General features: G+C 45.5%; 1 protein-coding gene across 5 annotated transcripts in view; it reads left to right on the top strand.

The window, feature by feature from the left end:
* FBXW7 (F-box and WD repeat domain containing 7) overlaps nucleotides 1–18,153 on the top strand; it is a 102,510-nt gene that overhangs the window by 55,006 nt on the left and 29,351 nt on the right. The window contains exon 1 of one of the 5 annotated variants that reach the window (XM_032955533.2): nucleotides 15,049–15,379. The exons of the other annotated variants lie outside the window; for them this stretch is intronic. Coding sequence (XP_032811424.1) covers nucleotides 15,323–15,379 — 57 coding nt within the window. The 5' untranslated portion in view covers nucleotides 15,049–15,322. Of the gene's footprint in view, nucleotides 1–15,048; nucleotides 15,380–18,153 lie in introns of those variants that run through there. 5 annotated transcript variants of the gene reach the window in all.

The raw sequence follows: 18,153 nt of genomic DNA, 5'->3' as shown, positions 1-18,153 counted from the left end.
GCGCAAGGCTTGCAATAAAATACTCTCCTACAGCAGGGAATGCATGTTATAACAGTGAGCCCCCCTGGGGACTGAGGAGGAATGGTCCGGTGAGTGCGTGTTTCCTGCCCCAACTTGCCTGCGTTGCATTCTTTGTTGGTATGACGTTGCATTTTAATGTCTTAATTCGTCTGTGAATTATAAATTGATAATGACAGTCCAGCTCTGATGGATATGCCGGTTTGGGGTGGGGAGGGGAGTCGCAGGAGCTTCTGGTGACTGCCTGCAACTTGTGGGAGTAAACATAAATCAATAAATTACTCGTACGACCCCCCCCCAGCCTACCCTGCTGCCGCCATCATCTTTGTCCCTTGTCTGGGAGAAGATGAGCGTCTATGCAAATAGAGTTTAACATTCCAGTCCTGCCGCGGAGCAGTCCTCGCCGTCGCTGCGTGCGGCGGCGATGATGGGGAGAGGTCCCACTGTGATGTGGCACGCGTTGTTGGCGAGTTCACGGCAAGAGGTCCGCCCTCATAATGTCACCGCACCATCGGCGCCCATCAGGATAATCTGTCGGCTCATCGACGTCTTCATCATTTCCTTCCTTCCTGCACCCCCCCCCCAGCCCATAAACCGCACTACCCGGATTTCATTTCCATCCACGTTTTTCCTACTACCGCAGCCGTCCCACGCCTCGATGGCACGCGTGTGCCTTTGGTAAAATCGGCGGCTGCGCAGGACCATGCCTTTCGGCCACGTCAGCTGATGAATGCGGTCGTCCAACGATGGCTCCTCATAGTCTTTGTGGGTTTGAGTATCGCCGCGCAGCCTGCAGTTTAAATACCAAAACATTAATCTATGAATCATTAATGAGATGTCTATATATAGTTCTGTGTTTGCAAATGGATTTTGCAGCCCAGCTCAGGACTTGATTGGATACACACTGGCAGTTTATCAGTGTGTTTTCACTCAGAAATTGCATTTGAAAGGTTTTTGTTGTGTTTTTTTGTATCTAATTATTTCATATTATCATAAAAGATGATCGTGATTAATTTGCCTAATATGTTCATTATAACTGTACATAAATTTCCATCACTTCAAAGATGTTGGCTGTCTACATTTTTGAGTGTATGTAGGCAATTATTAGGGCATCATGTATTAAGCTAAATTGTAAAAAAAACCAGTTTTATCCCCCGAAGTTACGGTATCAAGGGTGTGTCGGCACAGTGCATCTATCCTCACAAATTGGGAATGCCATAATGGGTTCACTGGCTGTGCTCTGGAATCTTACACCAATTAAGCCAACATTAAGTTGCACGACTCCCACGTAACCTAAACCCATGACACTAGTGTGGGCTTTAGAAGTAACCGTTCTGGGCGCTGCAGATGCAATAAATGTGCATAACGTCCCTTTCGCCAGTGCACTGCGGGGTGAGGACCATCTCACGCCTTGCGAGTTGCTTGGCGTTATTTTGATCGTATGTCTCCACGCTGGTAGAGTGCAAGTTAGTGGGTGTGGGTAGCATAGATGTCGGAGCGTAGTGCAGTACAAACATTGATTGTTGCACTGCCCGCTGTTGGCAAAGCGGTATGGATGGCCGGTGATACGGAGTTCCAGACGGTGGATTTGGATGAGGAGTTGAACAGCGGAATTGTGGATCATCTGGAGTTTGGAAATGAGGGATTCGGGGAGGCCGGGGAGGAGAGAGTCGCGATGGTTGAGTCTGGGGTGTGATGTCGGCTCGGGTTAAGGTCTCGGTAAAGAAAGGGCAAGTGTGGCAGTGTTACGCAGGTGGAGGTGTGAGGCCCTGCAGAGTCGAGATGCTGTATGCGGGAAGAGGACGAGCTCAGGAGCAATGACAGCTCCAAGGTTTTGCACACTCTCCGTCAGTATAATGCCTGAGTTTAGGTATTGCACGCTCAAACCGACGGCTTTGCTGAGACTGGAATTTTTGCGAATGCAGTAAAAAATGTATATTAAAATAAAATCGACATATGATCTTTCATTGTGCGTACCATTAGCTTGTAAGTTCTTTCCACAGTTTAGTGGCATTGTCAGAAGTCACAGTTGCTTGGCTTGCACTTGCAGAGGGACGTATAACTCAATTGAGAAATGCAAACATAGAGCACTATTTTGTCCCGAGGTGATAAAATAACAAGGCCTTCCATCCATACGTCTCACACCTGTCCCTCCGTGCCAATAATGGGTCCTTGCTCTAAATTTCCAGCAAGGGGGCATCACTCGGTGGTTTAGTTTAAGTCGTTAGGAGGCTTCGAATCCCAATTAGTGGCAGGTCGATGAAGTGGCGCGTTCACTTTATCTTGTTGACTGAGAATTCGGCACACGGGGGAGGCATGGGGGGGCTAAACGCTCAAGGGCTTGAACACGCATTCGCGTGATGAGCTTTGTGAAAGAAGCGTGAGGTATCGTAGCACGTGACGAGGGGAGGTTTCCACAGGGCCGTGAATACAAAGCCCTTTTTTTGGCATTTTAGCAGACTGCGCTAGCCTGTTATGTCTTGTGTAAGCTGTGTAATTACCAGCCACATTAATACACACTAAATTGCCACGCAAAAAAAAACACGAAACAAAAGAAGTAATGTTGGGAAGAAAAAATGTAATAAAAATAAAACGTGCGCAACAAGAGAGGGAGTCGGTAGGCATCATGCCAGTGTAACCCCTCCCCACGCGGCAGCTTAATTTGCCCATGACATGAAGGTGCATCCAAGCGTCTGTCGCGCGCTGGTGAGTCTGTCCAGCCTGGGAAGGGATAACTAATGGGGGCGTTGTCATTCCCCATCAGCCACGTGATTAATATACCGGCCACAGCGAGTTTGTATCTCAATATTCCCACCCTGCCCCCCAAGCAAGCTTGAGCCTCGACTCGCTCATCCGCTCCCCCTTCTTCCCTCCGTTCTTCCCTCCGTCCTTCCCTCACTCCCACACGGCAAATTCCCACATCACCCCTTCATAATATTGATGTTAATTAAGTAGAACCATCGACAAGTGGTTCTTCGTCATCGAATGCCCAAGTTGCATATAAAAAAGTTTGCAATTTAATGAGAAACCAAAAGATTTCTTGATAAGGTATAATTCGCGCGTGCAGCACACACGGACACGTGCAATCGTAGGCACGGACAGAAAGTTTTGGAAATGTCATAGACATGAAACATTACATTTTTACATTTCGATAACGATTTTTTTTGTCCTTCCAGCCAGTTTCAAATGGAAATCTCACAAGTTACCACCAGTTTTACATAAGCTCTGACATTTTTTTCTTCACATCTGTTTACATGCATGCATATTCCATTTATATGCAAGCTACAGTATCTAGGAATTGAGTTAGTGATTATGCATGGTACAGTAGCTCTTGTTTTTTTTTACCTAATCCCAGGCCTCTGTTGCCAAATAGCCAAATGCTGTTATTTTTTTCCAGTCATGTTAATAAATGTATACACTGTATTATACCCAAATACATACGACACTGTGACTTCACTTATTTTCATTTTGCTTCCGAAGTTTTGCATCCCAGGGATTTTAAATTTGAATTTATCGAAGTAATTGTACAACAGCTGTGGCCACTCTCTAGCAGAGGCAGTGAATGTAAAGTGACAGATTTTACCCCACAAGTCGTTTGCCTTAGGGTAAACGAGTTACATTCCCTCTGGGGCCATCATATTGAGACACTTCTTTTGCTATTGCAGGCAAGAGTTTGGTATGACGTGTGTGCGATCGTATTTGCATCGCGCATGATTCTGATCCTTAACGATTGTGCGTTTGTGTACGTAGAGCGCAGACAGACTGACTTTCCAAGGTAGATATGCAGGCCTGAAAAATTAGATTTTCTAAGTGTCACTGCGAGGATGAGTTTTGACTTTTTACACATTTTACTTGAAGGCGTTTAGAACGGATAACATCCCACACCATCCCAGAGGAGCGGTGACGCAGTCGCTAGATAGCGCATTATGCTGTGAATTCAGCCACTCGGGTTCGATTGCCTGCCACAGCTAACATCAGTGGCGAGTGATCTGAACCGGTCTCGGGCCCCCTCTTTCACTTGCCTTCACTGACCATGGTAATCCATGGTCAAACAGCTTCCATGGCTGACTAACACCTCCCCATTTATAATTAAAACAATCATTTACAGCCCTTTGTCAATCCACTGCTAGATGGAGGTCCCCCCAGGCTGTGTCCATCATTGGGGTTGTTTGAGCATACTTCACCACACTGGTCAGTACAGGATGGTGAAGGGGTGTGCAGCACAGCGCCGGTTCAGTTATCACTCGCCACTGACGTTAGCCGTGGGCAGGAATCGAACTCAAGTGGCTGAATTCACAGTACACAAACCACTGTGCCAGCAACCCCCTCTAAACAACATCAGTCCGAGCTAAATATACTGTATAATCAACATTAAATATACTGTATTCAAAATGGTGCACAGTCACATGTGCGCTTAGTTTGCAGCTTTGGACAAGGAACTCTTTGAGGGGTTTATATTATGCAGGTAATCTCAAGATTTACACTTGGTGTGAGAGTTGATTATTATACAATCCTAAGCCTATTTGTTTGGTGGGTTTATTTATTAAAGCATTTAATGACAGTGCCTTTTACCTGGTGGGTCAGTGTAAATGGAGGAAATAAAACATTAATATCTAATTAATGAAGGTATTTTTAGCTCGTTTATGTACTTATCGAATCTTGTATCTGTCTGTGTGCGAATTTTTACGCGAGTCCATTAGCCGAAAAGATATGTAAGGGTTTATTTTTCTTCCATTTATAACATTTAAAGTCTCGTGTGCAATTTTGAGCGTGAATTCTAACTGGGAGCTGCGGCGTCAGGATCATGCTGTACTTGTGTCGGACAAAATGCAGGAGATCTCACTGTGCGATGATAACGGCACAGAACAGATGTCTTGCCCCCAAGGCAGTTCAAGGGCACGTAATGAGAACCTCGTCTCTCGTCTGCTATGGACGATGTCTTACTCCCCGTTCCTTGATTTGTAATTCTTCTGCCAATTTTTTGTCTTAGTGGATTGGCTACAAGAGTGGCATGGGAATTGAGACGTGCCGGGCTATCAAGCCTGCAAAGCTAACGTGCGGACATATCCAGCAGTGACTTAGCCCATCATTATAATGAGTCATTATGTGTTCTAATGACTTCTGTCATAAGCTTGATTCTTAGGTCAGCGTGACATTTCAGGAGGTATAGCGGTAGTGGTGGACCATTTCACACACCCCGGTCACACACCCCGGTGACCCGAGTTCAGTTCCTCCCGTCACGGCTATCACCAGTGGCGAGTAATACTTGAATTGGTCTTGGGATTCCCCTTCCTTTACCGACTTGTACCGATCAGCGTCGTGAAGTATGATAAATAAAAAAACAACTGCCATAACCAAGATGGCGGCGTGGGGAGACCTTCCTTCAGCAGTCAATTGACAAAAGGTTTGTGAATGATTACTGTCTCACAAAAAATATATTTTTTTTGTTCCTGGGTAGTAAGGTTTACTTTCTAATTGCTTATGCCTCAAAAGTACAGAAAATGGCTATTATTCCCCACTAACTTTGCTTTTGTGACCAGGACACAAAAGCAAAGTTAATAATCCACTCCGTTAATAACATTGTGTAACAAATTATATATTTTTTTGTTCCTGGGTAGTAAGTGTTATTTCCTAATTGCTTATGCCTCAAGTACAGAAAATGGCTATTATTACTCCCCACTAACTTTGCTTTTGTGACCAGGACAGTGATATATTTTTTAAATGTACCTATTTTCAATGAGAAAACGTGCGCATTTGTTTCATTCCTTCACATAGAGTCCTGGCCACAAAAGCAAAGTTTGTGGGGAATAATAGCCATTTTCTATTTTTGAGGCATAAGCAATGAGAAAATAACACTTACTATCCAGGAACAAAAATCGTGTTACATAGTGTAATGGTTGTTTGCAAAGTAAACGTGGCTTTGGTGTGTGTAGTAGGTCGACAAGTGTTCATCATAATGAATTCCATTGGCATGTTTTTTTTTCCTGTGCAATTTTCCTTTGGATTATTGTACTGCACTTTTAAATTAATGTTCTCAAATAATATGTTGCTAAAATAGATATAAATGCAGCTCACTACGTATGACTCATGGGGTTTTTTTTAATGGTGTTACACCCTAAGCAGCTGTGCAGGGAGGAATATTGAAATCAAAATAATTGGTGTGGTGAGTCATGTGAGAAAAACTACATTTTCCAATGTTTTATTTGTCAGGTATCTCTAACGATATCAACGTTAGTCACTGATTCACTGAGTAGTAGTTATTTTAACCAGTAATTGCATTGGAGTCTTTATTTTATGATTTACTTTGCTGGCAGTTGGTGCTATTACATAATTGCTGAATGTCATCTCGGCATAATTTAAAATGTGATGCAAGTGTACGACTTTAGCAGTCCACTTCTAGATGAAGGCCTACCCGTGCCTTTTTGGTGTTGTAGATTTTGTTACCATACTTCACCACCCTGGCCAAAGGAGGTTGGTGAAGGGAGGAGCCTCAACGTTGTTTTTAGATATCACGCCCTGCTAACGGGTGTTTAGCCATGACCAGGAATTGAATTCAGGTCACCGGGTCCATAGTGCGAGTCACTATCCACTGTACCCGCTTCCCCCCCCCCCCCTCGTATATTACAAAGCAGTGTTTAATTTTAAACGGGTCACGATCTTTAATAGGTAATTAAAAACATAAACAATATATCGTCCATATTCTTGGTTCTTTCGGTAAAGTCACGTAGAAGAACCAAGAATATGAATCCCTGCAGTCATGAAATCTTTAAATCAAAATATAGCGTCCTTTAATTATTTTGCACGGTGCGGATGTCCATAGTGTTTTGCATTCATCTGATTGTTTGGCCACCTGATTGGACTAACGGTTCAGTGTTGTCAGTGTTAATGGGTTAATTGAAGATGTTACATTTGCATACAAGACTACTGCATCCCTTCACCCCTTGTGACTAGAGCTGTTACAACCACTGTGCACTGACTCAGTCTCTTAATGCGTAGTACACACAGCTGTGTTAATGCACAATTTATTTACTTATCCGCTATAACCTTTATCATCGGTTTAAATTTAAACAAAAGCGCGGAAGAGCTTTAGTTTTTTTTATTTAAATTTTGATTTAAAGCTTTCATGACTGCAGGGATTCATATTCTTGGTTCTTTTGGTAAAGTCACGTAGCCCTGCGAGCCATTCGGCTCTTGAATCGGGTGCAACCACAACAAATAAAAAAACAAAAAAACACGAACAAGAACAAGCTGAAATCGGAGTCACTCTTAAAAACACACACACAGCAGCACGACTGTTATGATCTTGGTTTTTTTTGTGCGTGCGAGGGTTGCGTTGGGTGGAAGGGTTCACGACCTCGCTTACCGGACCTGGAAGGGTTGAAGGCTGTTGGAAGAGATAGAGTGGCCTGCAGTCAGCCTGTTGAGGATTTAGCAATCGGTGGGCCAATGTAATTTTGTCGGGGAGCGTCTGTGGCAGAAGGGGTCTAGTCCGCATTGAGAGGCCGTGGTCTGCGAGTGTGCCGTGCCGTCGCCACATCGCGCGCGCACAAAAACAAGCGCGCGTGCCGTCTCAGTTTAAGAAAGGAGAACTCGTTAAACAAACCACAGGAAAGAGAAAATAAATGTAGCCGTAGAATTGATTTCCCCCCACCCCACCAACGCAAACTTCCTGCTGCCCCCCCCCCCCCCCCCGAGTTGTTTTTCTCTCGACGAGTGCGTCGCGTCCTTAATAGCGGCAGAAGATTTTATCGAGGCAAAAACCGCCGTCATATCTGCCAGCTGTACGTGCCCGGGGGCAGGAATTGAAATGTAAAGGAAGCATCTGTCTGCTGCTGCTGCTTTACACGTCCGAGTGATTTAAAAACAGAGCGAGACAGGAGAGAGTTTCCGTTTTTAATTGTGATGGTGAAAGACGGCCGTTGCTTATACAGTGAGGGTAAAAAAGTATTTGATCCCCTGCTGATTTTGTACGTTTGCCCACTGACGAAGAAATGATCAGTCTATAATTTTAATGGTAGGTTAATTTGAACAGTGAGAGACAGAATAACAACACAAAAATCCAGAAAAACGCATGTCAAAAATGTTATAAATTGATTTGCATTTTAATGAGGGAAATAAGTATTTGACCCCTCTGCAAAACATGACTTAGTGCTTGGTGGCAAAACCCTTGTTGGCAATCACAGAGGTCAGACGTTTCTTGTAGTTGGCCATCAGGTTTGCACACATCTCAGGAGGGATTTTGTCTCACTCCTCTTTGCAGATCTTCTCCAAGTCATTAAGGTTTCGAGGCTGACATTTGGCAACTCGAACCTTCAGCTCCCTCCACAGATTTTCTATGGGATTAAGGTCTGGAGACTGGCTAGGCCACTCCAGGACCTTAATGTGCCTCTTCTTGAGCCACTCCTTTGTTGCCTTGGCCGTGTGTTTTGGGTCATTGTCATGCTGGAATACCCATCCACGACCCATTTTCAATGCCCTGGCTGAGGGAAGGAGGTTCTCACCCAAGATTTGACGGTACATGGCCCCGTCCATCGTCCCTTTGATGAGGTGAAGTTGTCCTGTCCCCTTAGCAGAAAAACACCCCCAAAGCATAATGTTTCCACCTCCATGTTTGACGGTGGGGATAGTGTTCTTGGGGTCATAGGCAGCATTCCTCCTCCAAACACGGCGAGTTGAGTTGATGCCAAAGAGCTCCATTTTGGTCTCATCTGACCACAACACTTTCACCCAGTTGTCTTCTGAATCATTCAGATGTTCATTGGCAAACTTCAGACTATGGTCCCAGCTGCCTTGAGATCATTGACAAGATCCTCCTGTGTAGTTCTGGGCTGATTCCTCACCGTTCTCATGATCATTGCAACTCCACGAGGTGAGATCTTGCATGGAGTCCCAGGCCGAGGGAGATTGACTCTTTTGTGTTTCTTTCATTTGCGAATAATCGCACCAACTGTTGTCACCTTCTCACCAGCTGCTGGCAATGGTCTTGTAGCCCATTCCAGCCTTGTGTAGGTCTACAATCTTGTCCCTGCAATCCTTGGAGAGCTCTTTGGTCTTGGCCATGGTGGAGAGTTTGGAATCTGATTGGTTTATTGCTTCTGTGGACAGGTATCTTTTATACAGGTAACAATCTGAGATTAGGAGCACTCCCTTTAAGAGTGTGCTCTTAATCTCAGCTCGTTACTTGTATAAAAGACACCTGGGAGCCAGAAATCTTTCTGATTGAGAGGGGGTCAAATACTTATATTTCCCTCATAAAAATGCAATTTATAACATTTTTGACATGCGTTTTTCTGGATTTTGTTGTTGTTTTTCTGTTTCTCACTGTTCAAATAAACCTACCATTAAAATTATAGACTGATCATTTCTTTGTCAGTGGGCAAACGTACAAAATCAGCAGGGGATCGAATACTTTTTTCCCTCACTGTAGGTGCGCGGGCACCACTTGGCAGGACAGGACTTAACCACCCACATGCATTATGAGTCTAACTATAGCTGCCCTGGTTCTAGAGCTTATGCAATTCTGGACCTCCGATTGATGAAAATGCTGCTGTAGTGATGCAACTCTGAGTGCGCTGTGCCTGGAGAGACGTTAACTCCCTCGCCTGGAGTGCAGGAGGTCTTGGTTTCGATCCCAACCCTGACGCCTGTATATTTAGAGTTTGCATGTTCTCCCTGTGATCGCGTGGATTTTTCTCCGGGTCCTCTGGTTTTTCCCTCCAATTAGAATCAACATGGCGCGTTTAGAGTATTTGGCTGCTATACATTTCCACATTGTAAGCCACTTTGTTGAGCTATCATTTGTGGCCAGGTCGCTTCTGAAAAGAGAGCTATATAGCTCAGTGGGCCTTACCTGGTAAAATTAAATACTTTATCTTCTTGATTCTTTCGATAAAGTCACGTAGAATTGAAATAAAATAATAAAAATATAATAAAATAAAATTTCTCACGACGTTTCGGCCACAACACAAGTAGCCTTCCTCAGGTGAAGAGACAGAACTGTCGGGAAGACAGCGCTTCAGTGAACACAGCTAAGCTTTGGCCGCGTCTTTTAAGCTGGGTGGGAGGAGCAGAGCGCCTTGACCAAGGAGTTTACATATCAACAGAAGAATTTAGCATTGAAGTAGCTGTGTTAATGTATACTCTTTGGTTCTATTGGGTAAAGTCAATAGAACCAAAGAGTATGGATCCTAGCAGTCACGAAAGCTTTACATCTAGAACTGTGTTAATGTGTTGGATTAACACCTGAGGAAGGCTACTTGTGTTGTGGCCAAAACGTCGTGAGAATTTTTATTTCATTATGTTTATTATTTTTATTTATTATTTTATTTCAATTGTACGTGACTTTACCGAAAGAACCAAGAAGATGAATCCCTGCAGTCACGAAAGCTTTAAATCGAAATAAAATACTTTGGTTTAAATTGTTTCGTTTTCGAACCCAGTGACCTGAGATCAATTCAGGTGATATCCTAGCGAGTGCTGGGGACCTCTCTCACCTTCAACATCCTGCACTGACCAGCATGGCGAAGTATGGTTCAACAACCACCGTGACCACCATGGCTCGGGGAGGTCTTCATGAGTGGATTGATAAAAGGCTCGACATTAATGATGAGATGCTCCAAATAACATCTATTATCAGGTATAAAAAATAATAATTCTGCACTTGACACTTTTTTTCCCAACCAATCTAGAGAGAGCACGTAAGGCGTGAGCTGGCTTGAGAGTCGTGCGAAATGTTTCATTCTAGCTACCATGAAAACGTTCCATCGTATTGCGGTGAGGAGTGAAGTCAACCATATTTGGGCCATAAAACTGTCTCTACAAGCTTCGCACTGTTAAGGGCAAAACGAATCTCCAGCAAAGAGTGGCGCGGCGTACATCACTCTGCAGAACTCCAACGTTACTCAACGGGTCTTCTTCTCCAGTTAAAATACCAAATATTGCCAGCTTTAAAGAGGGCGGGAAAAAACCTCGCATGCTAATTGCTCCATAATACAGGTTTTTTGGGGGGTTAGATCGTGTAAATATAAATGTGTCGTTGAACCTGCCACCACTCGACAGTCAATTAGTAAGGTTTGTCACGTAAACAGAACATGCCATTGCTGCTGAGATTTTGCAGTCATATCACTCATTTACATATTTTCTGAAGGCATTATTTAGAAGTTTTTTTTTTTTAACTCGTTTCAATATCACCGCATTCATGCAGGGGAAGTCGTATTGGCTTCTCTGGAGAAGTTGGCACTGTTCAGAATACTAATCTTGGACAAATAACGATTGTACCACAATTTGAGTATTCTATAAAAATGTCGTTTCACAGAGGTACAACATTTTTTGAAGGATTTGAATATTAAATTGGGCGGAATATTGTTAATGGGTTGTGGCGGGAGCAGCAGTTAAGTGTCCTGTACGATGAAACCAGCCGCCAGAGTTCAGTTAATGGCATGGGCTAGCGTGAGTAGCAAGTAATGTCAGAACTGGTCCTGGCCCGAGCCCCGCCGCCCCCCCCCTTTACCAACCCGCACTACCCAGCGTGGTGAAGTATGGTCAAACCATCATAGTGACTGGCAGTGGGGCATGCTATGGTGCAGCCTTCGTCCAGAATTGGATTTACAGGCCTGTGAATTATTAATATTGATTGTATTGGAATGACAAATAATTCATTTTTGGTTAAGCCTGACTTCGGACAGATACAGGTGTAACGTTTTTCAATGCATACAAATATAAAACAGCTAAAGCGTGCATATTGCTTAATCGCTTATTTTTATTACTAGATTATACAGTATTGTAAAAAAACGGGCATTGTCTGCAAAACAAGATTTTAATCATTGCAATGGAACTCTTCCTAGGGCTATTTATGGCGTATGTGCCTTCCAGAACTTGCTTACCATTGGTGCATAATGTGATTACATAAGGAATGAAATAACAATGACACTGAAACAACCAGCTACATACCGGCCCCGCACAACTTGCTCACGTGCCTCGGCTGATATTTTGAAGTCGGGGTGAAGCTAAAGCAAGTGAATCGGGTTGTCGGTATGGCGGTGTGGACAGTGGACAGCTTGGAAGTGAGAATGGCAAAGGGGTTAGAGGTGTGTAGGGAGGCTAGACCTTCGCCTACCAGGTGTTGCCCTTGCCACTGCAGCTCCGTTTATTTTTGGTCTTAACTTTTTGATGGTGCCCGTCAGCTATGCTGGAAATGTTTACATTGCTTTATCCACGGCATGTGGACCCCTATGCGTGCGTGTGTCCGTGCCCCTCCCCCGTCTGTGTATCGGTTTACATTAGGCAGTGCAGCGACACTCATCACGAACAACGGGCAAACGAAATTTGCTTTTCATGAGACGTAAATTGTGTGCATGCCGCTGGTGTGGTAGGCTTTTCGACTTGTCCTGTAGACCTCATAGCCCTCATAGCCGGTGATCGAACTGCCGTGTGGACATATGTCACGACGAAAGCACCGTTCCCCTGAAGAAAAAGGACTTAAAAAAAAAGATCTGTATTTTATACCCCACCGTTAAAATTTCAGGAAATGTTCTCTGCACCCTCTGGGGTATTAGTGAATTTTCAAATAGTGTTCAATTATTCAGTGGTGCTTTGGTTTGCAGTGCGATGTCCTCGGGAACGGTACAACTATTGGCATGATCAGATAGTGCTAAGCATTGCCATCTTGAAATACGGTGCGTGGCATTACATGTTTTTATTTTAAGTATCACCTTCAACATATGATTAAAACCTTTTTTTAACCTAACATAACAATCCTCACAAACTTTTTTGGCATGTATTAAATATTTCATTGCTTGTAATGTTAATATTTGATCTGTGTTTCCCTAACCACACTGTACTCGAGTGGTAGTGCCCCCATCACAGCTTGGCGCGGTGTCTAATTAGTTAATTTGCATTCCCTAGGAATTCATAAGCGGGTTTTAGTTGGGGTACAGATCACACAGACACTGCCCCACCAAGGCACACATGGAATTTGACCTTTTACACTTTTTTATCCTTTTATGTTGACACTTAAAATACCTTTTTGCCCCTCTCTCTCATATGTAATTTCTGTAGCCGCGTGGCGCCCGGTGGGGCCCCGCGAGATGGAATGTTGTCCCCTTCCAGTGCGAGGACGGGGCGGTTGCCAACTGTTCAATTTTACATCCTGCAAGATCGCGTGCAGGGCTGAGCAAAGCAAATACCCAACGTCGTCATCGCGCGCTCTCTGATGAGCCCTGGAATGCCTCTGAAGGCTGGCTCGACGGGTTTTTAGGGGCTGCTTAGTTCTGGTTTTGTGCTCGTGACACGGTCACGTGGAAGGGGGTCTCTCTTTTCCCCCGTGCGTGCGTGACAGCGTGGGGCGTGGGGCCTTATGCCTACTCATGATTGCACAGAACCCCTGTCGTGAGCTGTCGACCACGTGTTAAAGCGCTTAGAAGTGTGCTAGTCACTCTTAAACTGTCTGCTAAGTTCATTAAAACGGTTTGGTTCACAGTTGCTTAGCTTTATTAAGGGAGAAAAAAAGTCCCACTCTACATGTTTAATGACCCTTGTTATTGCATATTCTCGTGTTTTTAAGGCAACGAATATTGCATGCTTAGAGTATGAACTATGGGGAATTCGAAGAATTACAGTGCACTATTCATTGCTGATGGGTAAAAAAAAATTGCTGTTGCGCCACTTTAAAAAATTCTTGCAATAAAAACATTGCGCGCTAATTAGAATGAAATGTTAATTAATTGTGTGCACTCGGTACAAAGCCCCCGCCCAACATTTTTTAATTCTCATGCAAATCTCAAGAAGGGGGGTTTATGGATTTGACCACCGTTCTCATGAGACTTGCCTTCTGTGGCCTACACTAATATTTAGCATATTTCAAGGAAGATTAAATTGCCACGCTTTATAAAGAGCGGAGTCTTTGTGGCTTATGTGCGCTTTAACTTATAAAATGTGTTGTGTATTATTTCAACCCAATGGACAATTGCAGTGGGGGTTTTTTTTGTTGTTGTTGCCAAATGTATGTGCAGACATCACGGAGAACAATGTACCCTCCACTAACAAGGACGTTTGTGTTGTAAGGAGTCAGGGTGGCTTAGCTTTAAAGGTATCCAGTTGCTTCATTTGAGCCATTGGAATGTGTGCCGTGTATGCACCTTAGGTGTACGTGTACATTATTTTCACACAGATACAGTGACATGCACTGAATGTCGGCATTGTTCATTCCCCTGTAGGGAAAAATGGTAAAGGTATGGTCACAGTTACTTGCAATAACAGCCATTACATCCGTTGTAGCCATTATCATCGGTAAATTATGAGAAGATAATTAGAGATTTTAATCCTCGTACATTTTGAAGAATGCTTTGATGTAAATTAACACTCTTGATAGTCTATGGACATCCAAAGACCTGTCAAATTGTCCCTACTTAGCGACTTTTCCCCCCCTCCTATCACACCATTGCCTTTAAACAGTTTACGATCTGGCAATTAAGTTGACATTGCCGACCGTGCAGAGGATTAGGCAAATTCCCCGCTTCCGACTCTTCTCTCCGCCTGTTGCCACACACACGCGCGCGCACTCCGGCCGTAATTAATGTTGCTGCCATAAGGGTGGGGAAATGGCTTCTGGGCGGGCCATACCAACCTCTGCCACTTCCGCGGGGGTGCCAGCGGTGTGTGGAGAGCGACCCTGGAGGTTAGGGCGGCAGTGTCAGGGAGGTGCGCGCGTTTGCCGGAACCACCCCAACCCACCTCTCTCGCCGCCGCGCTCATTTAACCCCCGGCGTTCGTCAAACGCGCGCGCACGCACACACATACACAACGCACGCGCGCACACACAACGCACGCACACACACACACAAAACGCGCGCACACACAACGCGTGTGTGTATATTGGGCTCTCGTAAACAACGGCGCGGCAGGAATCTCCGCGTAGCCGTTTTGCTTGCGCGCGGGCGCCGCAACGAGACACGGTCGGTGGGTGTCTTCCACAATTACGCGCAGTCGCCCGCGGGAGGCAGGGAGTGGGGTGGGGGGTGTCCAGCAACGGGGTTGGGATTTTGCCGGGCGGTGGACGGGCGGGGAGTTAAAATTGGGCGAGACGGGGCTGGAATTTGCTCTGTCCAAACAATGCGTCTGCGAGGTCTTGGTCCTGGCATGCCCGAGCTTGCGAGCCCCACTTGCTGAGAGCTCGGGAGAGAGAGAGGCGAGGCACATTCACGCGCACGCGTGGTGCAAGCGAGAGAGAGGGGAGGGGAGGCAGGCAGGGCTGTGTGTGCATGCTCCGCGGTCGGCACTCTGCGTCTCAACTCGGGGCGAGCTACACATGCCACCGACCGCCAAGATGGGCTTCTACGGCACACTCAAGATGATCTTTCATAAAGTAAGTTTCAAAAAAAGATGTGCTTAATGTCATCCCCCTTGTTTAAGTTGAGCACCAGTCAGATGCCAGTCCAGCATGTCGCATTAGGGAAAACGTTCTGATATTTGTGTTCCACCAGGCAGCGTTTTGTAAGCCGTGATTTATTTCTCTCCGTGTTTGTAAACATGCATTACTTTCATTGTGGAATAATGAGTGATGATCCTGCCGTACATTTGCTTTGCTATGAAAACACTTTATTCTTCACGCCTCTTGCACAGAGAATACAAATTTTAGAGCTCTTAGTGCTGGATGTGCTTGCTTTTTATTTATATATAATTCACCTGCGACCACGTATCTTATTTAGAAGGTGTGTGTGCTTTTAGCTGTTCAGAATTTAATTAAAATCAATGCACGACTGATGCGAGTGTGGGAATATTGCTGAAGTTGCTTGATAAATATTAATGATATCTAATGCCACGATGATGGTGCAGACTATACAGCACTTGACTTAATATTTAACCAATCGATGCAATGTAAATAATTACGCCAATGCATTGTTGATTGATGACACGTTTGCCGTAACTTTTTAACGGGGGGGCGTGGGGGGGTATAGGCCAAGTTATTAATGAGGGACCATTGTTTGTTGCACTCTGGAACATTTTCAAGTGTTCAAAAGACCCCGCAATCCTGTCCATGGCCAGACAATGAGTCTGCAGCCTTTCTGCCTGTAACATCACGAGCTGTCACTCGGGATCCATCACATCTCCCCTCCCACCCCACCCCGCTCATGAATACACATGGTGATGCGCGCACACTCAAGGCAAATTGCGCACACACCGCATCGAGCAGCAGCAGCCACTCGCCCACGCGCGCGCAAACTCGCCGGGTCTCACCCACGGCCCGTGCGCAAAATCTCCCAATGCGCACGGACCGGCGCATTGGGAGGCACAGCACTGCCCACCAAAATCTATTGGGGTCGTAGCGAGTCAAGCCTAGGGTGGATTGTCCCCCCCCCTCCCAAAAAAAATTGCAATCTTCCATCGTTGCTGCAACGGCAGTAATGTACGTCCGCCTTGGCAGATGGGGGGGGGGGAGGAGGAGGGAGTGCTCTCCCGTGTCCTCTGCTAAGCCGCCGCCAGCACTTGAGCACCACGCACTTCTTTTGCCTGATTGCGTAGAGTACAGATTGCGCGTGCGCTCCGGCCGCTAGCACGCGCCAGCGTGTCCTCAAGCGGCTGGAGGGGCCGGGCTAATCATCGCTCCGCATGGGGCCCGGGTCTAAGCCAGGGCTGGGGCAGGGGGCTGTGACTGGGGGTGGGGGGGAGCAGTTGTTTGTCTGAAAGCTGTCTCAAAAGCCCAACAGTGTTACTGCGCGTCGTCTCAATTTCCTGCAGCGCGTGCTTTTTGGGGGGTTTTTCCGTAGCTCGTAAATAGACGTCTCCGGTAGGGTAGCGATAACTCAGAGAAATGTCAAGTTGTGCCTGATAACGCCGTTTTCATAACTGCTGGGGGGGGGGGGGGCTTGTCTTTTTGGCTTTTGCGTGCAAATGCTGGGTATTTGCGATCACATGATCATCATATGAACGAGCCGCACGGAATTTTACAGTCATTTGAAACGTGAATAATTCAACGCAGCTATATATCTTCTCTCCGTGCCGTCATAAAATATTGCAATTGAGAAAATGTTTTCACCAAAATCATTTATTTAATTGCGTGTAATTGCATTGCTGCATTTCACGCCGCAATTTATCAGTACTGTATCTAGCATGGTAACAAATTAGTCGTGAGCGCATATAAAATAAGACCTCATAAAAAATAATCATTGACCTTACATTGTTGTTATTACTTACACATTCATAAAGTGTGTTTCGATTTCCATGCAGCTGTATGTTGTATTATTTAGCATATCCAGTGCACTACTCTGACTCTCGATGCTTTAAGGCTAGAGGGAGCCAGCCGCATTGAAATCTTAATGAAGTGCAAAAACTTCGGGGGCTCCTCCTTGCATGTGCGCCTGTCATCCGTCACCAACTGGCCCGGGGGTTCAGAGAATCACCCCACAGACTCTGGAGTGCTGCTTCTGCTGCTGTTATTGACCAGAACTACCACTATTATCGTGGAAAGTATTACCGTTGATATTGCCATCATCGCGTTTCGTTGCTGACGAACCTCCCGTGCATTCTCTCCGGCTGTAGAAGGCTGCGATGCACCTCGTTTTCGCCAGCGGAATACAAATGTTTTGACATTGCTTGCAGCCGACATCTCATTTAGAAGCGCGTCTAACACCCAGTGACCTACTTTTTGTGAAGGCTGTTGCATCAAAAGACGGTGGCAGTTGTCAAGTTCACACTGAGACACGGAGCGTTTCGCCATCTTGTGCCCCCACCGCACGTCAAGGAAGCTCGGGCCTTGGGTTTTCTGAGTGGGAAGCCTCGCTATCTAAATTAGCATGCTTGCTATCTTTGGGAACACCCGTTGGGACTGTATATTCAAGGGCCAGATGGAAAGGAGTAGGAGGAGGGTTAGGCGCTGCCACAGGTGCATCGTATCCACGAACGCATGGGGCCAAGACGGCTTGATTTGTAAGCTGGGATTTTTTGATGGAATCAAGCGAAACAATTGGGGAAAATATTAAGTCGACTCGAAAGGAATAGCTTTCGGTGGACGTGGAAGACACGTGGCAGTACAGAGGCGGGTTTGCTTGGTTGAAAAAAAAACCTCTGCGTAAATTTCAAACAACGTCCCGCGGTCAAGGAGGCTGACACACAAACGTCCGTGTTAATGAGCCATCTGGG

Source organism: Petromyzon marinus, chromosome 16, assembly GCF_048934315.1.
Source record: "Petromyzon marinus isolate PM22_M1 ecotype Great Lakes invasive population chromosome 16, UKy_Petmar_22M1.pri1.0, whole genome shotgun sequence".
Classification (NCBI taxonomy): domain Eukaryota; kingdom Metazoa; phylum Chordata; class Hyperoartia; order Petromyzontiformes; family Petromyzontidae; genus Petromyzon; species Petromyzon marinus.
This window is presented reverse-complemented; position numbering and strand designations above follow the sequence as displayed.